We start from the raw sequence: 8,200 nt of genomic DNA on the forward strand, positions 1-8,200 counted from the left end.
AGGAGATATGAACTTAATGATTAAACCAGCCACACTAGTGAGGAAATTCTGGGTGATTAAGCTCATAGTCAGACAAAATTGTTAACGACCCACTATAAAGTGTGTTGTCATTTTATGGTGTGTGCCCTGGGGCTCGTTTCATCAGGAATTGGTCTCGGAGCATCCCGAGGGGCTTCACTGTGGAAAACTGTTGTATTGTCTATGCTGCTGTACTCCTGGACCTGGAAGGGAAGGCCTTATTCTTGTAATATCTCATCTTCCAAAAGCTCTGCAATCAATTAATCAAAGCACAGCCCAGCCTGGGACATGAGAGGGCTGTAATCCAACAGAGTGATAAGAGGAGGTTTGAGGTAAATCTGTTCGTCAAAGCTTTGAATGAGCGGCGGAACAGCAAGTCCTGGAAAAAAAAATAACAGGAATGCTTTGAAAAGAACATTGTTCAGGACATCTCCCAGCGGAGAGTGTTGCAAATTGATCCAGGACAGTTTAATTTTATGAGCCAGATTTAGATTTATAGATTTCCCACCACATATTAGGGCAAATTCACTGCATATCTTCCAAACACAGCATTCCCTTGCTCCCTTGACCATATATAGAAGAAAAATACCAAACTGGCACTCAAAACTCTGAGGGCTGCCAAGAGATAGGCCATCCAAAGTGATAAATATATAGGGGACAAGGCAGAGCTGCCATATATGGCTGTGGCAGGGAAGCAGCATGGGCTGCTGTACGTATGCAAGGGGAACAGTTGCACTTGGCTCTGGTTTTGTGGTACTTGGATTTTTAGCAATCAGGGCATTTCTGGGGTTGGGATTTTCACCTGCTGCAGTTCGCTGTGCAGAGTTGGTTTTTCCTTTCTGTTCTTCCAGCTTGCTGTATGTAAACCCTGCAGAGAGCTGATGGCCAAGTTTACACTATCCCTCAGCCTTCTCAGCTTTTGCTCCCTTTTCCTGGATGCTTTGGGGGCTTAGTCATCCGTTGTTACTGGTTTGTGTTCCTCCAGCTCTTCTGACTCTGCACATCTGGGATGTGCAATAGTGAAACTTTAGTCTTTCCAGAAGTGTAATCTCTCTCCACATTTGGTGCTGTTTTATGAGGTAAAGCCCATCCAAAACCTACACCAGACAAAGGGGGCAGCCCTTCTGTCTTTCCTAGCAAGAAGGATGTGAACTGTCCCAGATAATTAGTGATCATTTACCTTAATTCAGGAGAAGCACTTCCTTTCCAGGCAACTGTGTGAATAACCTTTGCTGTCAGTAGCACAGAGTTTCACCTCAGAGGTTTCTCTGGTGCAGCCCCAAGAGGCACTGGCTGGAAAGTTGTCCTCAATTCAGTCTTGGCCCTGGATAAGATGAAGACATGTGGTTTTAGACTGGACACTGGGAAGGAATTGTTCCCTGTGAGGGTGGGCAGGCCCTGGCACAGGGTGCCCAGAGCAGCTGTGGCTGCCCCTGGATCCCTGGAAGTGCCCAAGGCCAGGCTGGACAGGGCTTGGAGCAACCTGGGATAGTGGAAGGTGTTCCTGCGCATGGCAGGGGTGGAACTGGAAATGTCTTTGAGGTCCCTTCCAACCCAAACCCTTCCATGATTCTATGATGATCTCACAGGTGCAGCTCCACCTCAGAACGATGGAAAATCTGCTTGTCCTTTGTAGTGATGGTTGATCTTCTTTCACCCCGGGATTATGACATACCTGCAAGATGTAGTCCATAGTTTGCCCAAAAGAGGGACAAAACTGTTTCATAACTGTTTCTTTGTCTCTTCCCTGTTTCCCTTGGTGTTGATGGAATTGATAAGTCTTCGTATATAAAATATAGGCAGTGCATAAAAACAATTAAATATTTTTCAGAGCTCCAGCATCTGCAAAACTGCAGTGCACGCAGGGGTCATTTCAGATGAAAGAGGAGGCTTTGTGGACGTGATGCCTGTGGAAAAGAAGAAAACCTACGTTGGCTCCTTAAAGAACGGCGTCCAGTCAGAGAGGTGGGATTTCCCTCCTTTGTACTTCCCTCTTCTTTTCCACAGCGGGTTCAGCTGCCTGGGAGAGCCAGCAGATATCAGCTCGACAGGCTGGTGGCTTGGGAGGACGTGGCTTCCCAGCAGCATCACCGTGAGCTGTGACACCCAAACAAATGGAGCCTGTTGTCCTGCTCTGTCCTTCCCCCAGCCACGAGCTGCGCTCAGGCTGCTGTGAAATGTCGCTAAGCCTTGTTAGATTTTGTTGCAGCACGAGGATTACACAGATTTAGGATTTAGAATCTGTCTGTGTCATACAAGTAAAAAGCAAGAGACACAGAGAAACGACAACATCCATGCAAATTCAGATCAGAGACAAGATGGCAGCTCGTGCAAAGCCTTTTCATACATATTCTTTGAACCAATAGCAGAAAATAAAAGGTGTAAAGTCATTAACCAATAAGAAAAGGACCCATGTGGGTTTAACATTAACAAAAGGATTTCTATGAACCTCAAACAATACACAATAATTCATTATTTAAGATTGAAACTTTTTCTATCTTTGCAAAGCATATATCCAAGACTTTTCACATCTTGAACTATCAATAAGTTCTTGCTCTTTCTTTTTCTTTCTTGTTCCTTATGATAAATATAAATGTATTTACTTGGTTCTTAATTTCTTAGCTGCCCATGAGAAGGTTTTGAAATTTCCCAACCTTTCTCAGCTTTATGTCCACTTTCTGAAGCCTTTTTGCACTTTCTAAAGTCTTTTACCTTTTTATATTCCTACACATGTTAATACATTTTGTTGTGTGTTTTAACACATCAGGAGATAAACACAGGTATTTTCAGTTTTCAGCCCAGGTCATGATTTGGGGTTTATAATTTGGATTTCCATTCAGTTCTGGAGTGTGGGATTCATTTGTATTTGTTGATTCATGTCCTCTATTCTCTTTGAAATAAGTAAATTAAACTCTTGAGACATGATCAAACACTTTTTGAAGATGAATTTGCCACCCTTGTAGGTTTTTTTTTTTTAATAATTTCTCTTGGGCCAACCATGCTGGTGACCAATTGCAAATCCATGCTTCCAAAATCCTGCACCTCCTCAAGATCACAACAATCCAGTCACAGGTCATCCAATCCTTCCTAATTTGAGACTCCACTTTCAATCTGTTATGTATTTTTTCAGATATTGGTGTGATGGCACTGATTTCTATCAGACCTATCTTCACAAGAATAGAATTTCCCACATTTAGGGGGGGTTTTGGTCACTGCTAACTCTGCTCTGTGCAATTCTTCTTTTATAAAGACCATAAGGAATTCTATCAAGTTTGCTGGTTTTGTTCTAACAATGGATATTCCAGAACGCTTTAGAGCATCTCAAGAAATAAAACCAGACTAAGACAGGAAAACTACAGCTGTTAAATATGGGGGTTTTAACATAGATTACCAGGGCCAGCATTTTCCAATTGGATAACTTGAATTTAGGTGAAAAACCTCCTGTTCCTTTGATTTCTTTTTTTCTATCTCAGTTTTGCTTTCACTTATCTTTTATACTAAAAGACAACTTTTTACTGGGATGGCAAACTGTGCCCTAGCTAAGAATACATCCCACAACTCTCAGGGATGTGCAATGTGAGCAGCCAGTGCTGATCTGAGGGGTGAGGGAAACCAGAGACCTCACAGCAGGGATGAAGATTTGGAAAATGTTATTTACACTGCAGTAAGGAGCAGCCTCATGCTGTGAGATCCACCAGACAGTGAAATGGCTTTTCCAAGATGAAGGTGAACCCTTACCCTTTAGGACACTGGAAATAACCTTGGGTAAAGATACACACCCAAACAGGTATGGGAAAAGATTGCCTTGAGGATTGACTGGGTCTTTACCCTTGTTGCAATATTTATTTTGTGGGAAGATGAAATTTTGTATTTTTCCTGGGTTTTTTCAGTGCTGTAGGACCTGGGAATAGAAACATCCCCTTTTCCCTGCACACAGCCACCCCACACAGCTTGGAGTCAAAGCAGCTGGGGACACCTCTGCAGATTGAAAAGGAATATTCATATTTATTGTCATTTAACATGAGCTGATCTGGCCATTCCCACTCCCAGCACTAGGAGCCAAGCCAGACAGGCCCTGGGAACCTGCCAACATATTTGACAACTGTTTTCTTAGGAAAACATATTCCTCTTTATGCCTGAATCTCTGCACAAGGGAGCACAGTGTTCCTTGGATAAAAGCTGTAAGAGAATCTGTTGTCTTCCAGCTCCTTTTCTTGGCATTAGCACTACAGATTTGGATTGAAAAAAAAAAAAAAAAAAAGGTGAAACCATGGATTTGTGCCACTTCTTTTTCATCCTTTATCTTTCTCCTACTCCTGGTAGGAAAGAGATAGGAGCAATTCAGAGCTGCCTGTTTGGGTTCTGCAGTGTCTTGACTTGGTTCATTCCATGTTTGTTTTCTTTTCCTCTTTTCTTTGTCTCCAGCTTGAAGAATCCTTCAGATGGGAACGCCTTCCGAATCTTTGCTGTGAAGCAGTAAGCCCCCAGGGAAGGTGCAGGTTTCTTTGGGAGAGCTCTCTGTTGATCTCCAGAGACGCCAAAGCTCCTCTGAACGGCATCAGCTCTGCCCGTACCCTCCTTGCCGATCTCCTTCAGGGAATTCCAAAAGAAAAGGGGGAAAAAAAGAAAAAAAAAAAAAAAAACCCCAAAAAAAGACCCCAGGTTCTGACTCAGCTGTTGGCATCTCATCGCACCCGTGCAGCGTTGTATCTTTTTGTCTCGTGTCTTTGTTTCTCTAGGGGCATTCAGCAACCATAAACTGTTCTAAGTTTTATTTTACCAGAGGTGTTGCTACACAGGACGGCGGTGGCTCCATGTGCAGCAGATTCAGGGATCTCAGCCTGGCCCTGGATGGTGTTTTTAGGGTGTGAAGCTTCTCCTGGGATGGGTGTGAGGATGAGCAGACTCAGGAGTGAGCGGCTGTCCAGGCGCTGGACACTTTGAAATGAGAAACTCATTGAAAATTTGCATTGTTGGGGGAGAGGATGGGCTTTGACAGAGTGATTTTTGTGTATGTTGGATGGTTTCTGTGCAAAAGAGGATAAAAAGTGGTGTTTTCCCACTGAGGTGGCAGCACGGCTGCGTGAGGCTGCTGGGTACCTTGAACGATGGGGTTTGGAGATGTTCTTGGCAGCCAAAATTGAGGTTTTGTGGGCCTGGAGCAAGGTGTAAAACGGTGGCAGAGATCCTCACTGCAGAAAATGAGGCCACCAGATCATCCAAAGAGCAGGTTTGGTGTTTGCTGGTCAAACACACTCCCAGGCATTTTGCAAGTCTGGCAATCTCTGAGCAGTCAGAGAATTGGGCTCCTGTGCTGGCACATCTCATCCTGTACTCCATGCCATAACTTCAGTTAAATGCAGTGTATTGGTTTATACAGCAGTGCTGGTTGTTTTATAGTAGTTGAGTAGTGATAAAATTAATCTTATTTCTGCTAGGAATGGTGGCATCTGTAGGAAGCAGGTTCACTTTCCCTTTGTGAAGCTCCTTGTGGTGTGTGCAGTTCTGAGACTTTAAAGATGCAGCATAAATTGGGGTAGATTATTTTTTTCCAGGAATTTCCAATTGTGAAGCCAACAGATCTCCACTTTCAGTGCAAATGCTGTACCCATGAGCATTTGATATCCAGGATGAAAGGCTTTGCAAAACTCACAAGGTGTTGTAATGGTGTTATTACCTATTTTGATATTTTTGTCTTGACGTGCACCAAAATGCATTTCAAAGCCAAGAGAAAGGTTCAGCATGAGCTGCTTTTTTAAGGCAGAAGGATATTCTCTGCTGCATATTGGAAACAAATTTTTATGATTGGTCTAAACACAAATCTGGTGGGTTTTAATACACACACATCCAATAAATTCATCAGTCATGAGAAGACAAAGCCAAGAGTGGTTCTTCAGTTTTTGTAAATGCACAGTCCTTCCGTTCAATAACTGAATTGTAATATATTGGATAACAAATGGGAAAATATTTCCCTCTGTTTGGCAGATGATTCACAGCTGCTCTTATGCCCAGAACATGTTTGGTTTAATCTAGACAGATATAAGAGCCATCTCATCAAGCTCTTTCAAAACACAGACCAAAAGCATTTATATGATTAAATGCTTCTTTAATTCTGTAAACGCCATGAAATCAGCAAGGAAATGACATTTAAATGACATTTATCACTCGGTTTGTCCCACCACTGGGATTTATTTCTCCATAAAATCTGAATTTGGAAAGAAACCTTTTGTAAAACCTGAAATTGGAGCTGCTTTTCACTGTCTCCAAAAAACACTGCACAGAAAAGCTACTTTTGGGGTGGATAGAGAGAAGTGACCCTTCGTGTCATCTTTGTTTATGTAGTATTGTCGTTCAAGGTGTACAGTATTGACTTTAGACAGGAAAACGGAACCATTTCTTTTTCTTGCTAAATAAATGGATGTTAAAAACAGCTGGAACACATCCTAGAAAAGCTGCTGGTTGGGAGCTTTTGAGATGTTGGCAGTGAGGAAAAGCTTCCCCGTTTCTGCCCGCTGTGAAGCGTTGGGGTGCGCATGGTCTGGTTCGAGCCCATCCAACACTGCAGCAAGAATCTGGGACATCCTGGGCCAAATGGGCTGGGAATGGAATTGGAGAGAGTGAGAGGTGCAGTCAGGTTCATGGGGACTGCAGGAGCACATAAAACACCTTGACTCTAGTGTAGGATCCATGAAAATTACGGATGGAAGGTGATGGAAAGGACTGTGAGGGCTCTTGGAGTAAAACCCAGGGGATTACTGGGAGCACATAAAAATCCAAACAGCTGGGGATGTACCTAGGTGACGGAAAGGGGACAGGGGAAGGGTTATTATTCCAACAGAAATATCCTAAAATGCTTAATTCAAGTTACAATTGCGTATTTTTATCTTCAGCCAACTGGTTTGGATTTTTAGAAACCGATGTTAATTTAAGTCTGTATCTGTTTATTTTTGTATTTGTTGTACAAAAGAGAAATTGTGACTTTACTACACAAATATTTTTCGAGGTCCTGGGTGCTATTAATTTAAACATACCTCCCCCAGAATTAGGGGCGATCAGGTCCTCCAAGGCAGTCATGACCTATCGATGACTTGCCATCATGTGTGCTAGCTATTCATGAATAGGTGGGACAGTACCAGTTTTTAGCCAAATGTTGACAGGTTTTATTTCTGATACCAAGACATTTCTCAGCCTGCTATATTTCAGTGCAGCTTAAAGATGCATCACGTCTGTATCTCACCAGGCCCTGTCCTCCTCAGCCCCAGCTCAGCAGATCTGTAGGCACCTGAAGCATCCAGGTGTAGCCAAAGCTGGTGCTGCCTGGTTGTTCTGTTCCAATAATCTGGGGTTTGGAAGCAATGGCATGGTCGTTGCAAAACACCTGGCTCAGCCCAATCTCCAGGAAACACAACCAGGGTGAAATCCAGAGCCTGTGCTGGTGGGGCCTGGGCTCCACTCATTCCTTCTTTTTAAGACTTCCAGCCAACAGCTGGTTGAGGAGGCTCCAGTTCACCACTTGTGCAGTCTAAATATTTAGGGCCAGTTCATAGAGTTGCTTTTCTTTTTTTTTTTTTTTTTTTCTATGAAAAATGGTGTATTTTACTTCCTATGTATAAAAGTTACTTGTACATTTTTGTGTGCCTTTGCATGTTTTCCAAGGGGCCGTGGTTGTTTATAAACTAGATTTTTTTTTTTTTTTTGTCTAAATACAGAATTGTAAAATATCTTTTCCTCCCTACCCTTCAATTTTCTTTTGATTTCTGAATTATTTGTGAAATAAAACCTTCCTGGAATGAATGCTTCCCTTGTCTTTAGTGCTCAGCCAGAGTTGGGTTGGGTTGAAGACTTGGTAGAAGAGCTATTTGGGGTTAATCTGGGGACTAGCGCATTCCTTGGGGACTCCGAAAGAGATTGGGATGTGCAAAGCCAATTCCACTAACTGCCCAGTACCCAGGCATTAAAACTCAGTCTTTACCCCATCAAAAATAAGAGATATCCTGAGTGAAACATACTGAGAGTAAGGGAAAATCACTGCCTGTCTTTGAATCCCTGCAACATAAGTGCTGAATTACATTAATGGGATGGAAATAGTGTTTAATGATTTAGAGCTGCAAAATGCAAGTGAGGTGAACTCCTCCCCACCTGAGCAGGCTGGTGTGAATTTTTTGAAAGGAAAAGTATTCAG

At 42.8% G+C, this 8,200-nt stretch overlaps 1 protein-coding gene across 1 annotated transcript in view; it reads left to right on the forward strand.

The window, feature by feature from the left end:
- The window catches only part of CRISPLD2 (cysteine rich secretory protein LCCL domain containing 2), a 30,490-nt gene extending 22,678 nt beyond the window's left edge, over positions 1-7,812 (forward strand). Inside the window, exons 14-15 of the mRNA XM_053987556.1 lie at positions 1,850-1,983; positions 4,444-7,812. Coding sequence (XP_053843531.1) covers positions 1,850-1,983; positions 4,444-4,498 — 189 coding nt within the window. The 3' untranslated portion in view covers positions 4,499-7,812. The remainder of the gene's footprint in view (positions 1-1,849; positions 1,984-4,443) is intronic.
- The last annotated feature ends 388 nt before the right edge of the window (positions 7,813-8,200 follow it).

Source organism: Vidua macroura, chromosome 11 (genome assembly GCF_024509145.1).
Source record: "Vidua macroura isolate BioBank_ID:100142 chromosome 11, ASM2450914v1, whole genome shotgun sequence".
NCBI classification, from domain to species: Eukaryota; Metazoa; Chordata; class Aves; order Passeriformes; family Viduidae; genus Vidua; species Vidua macroura.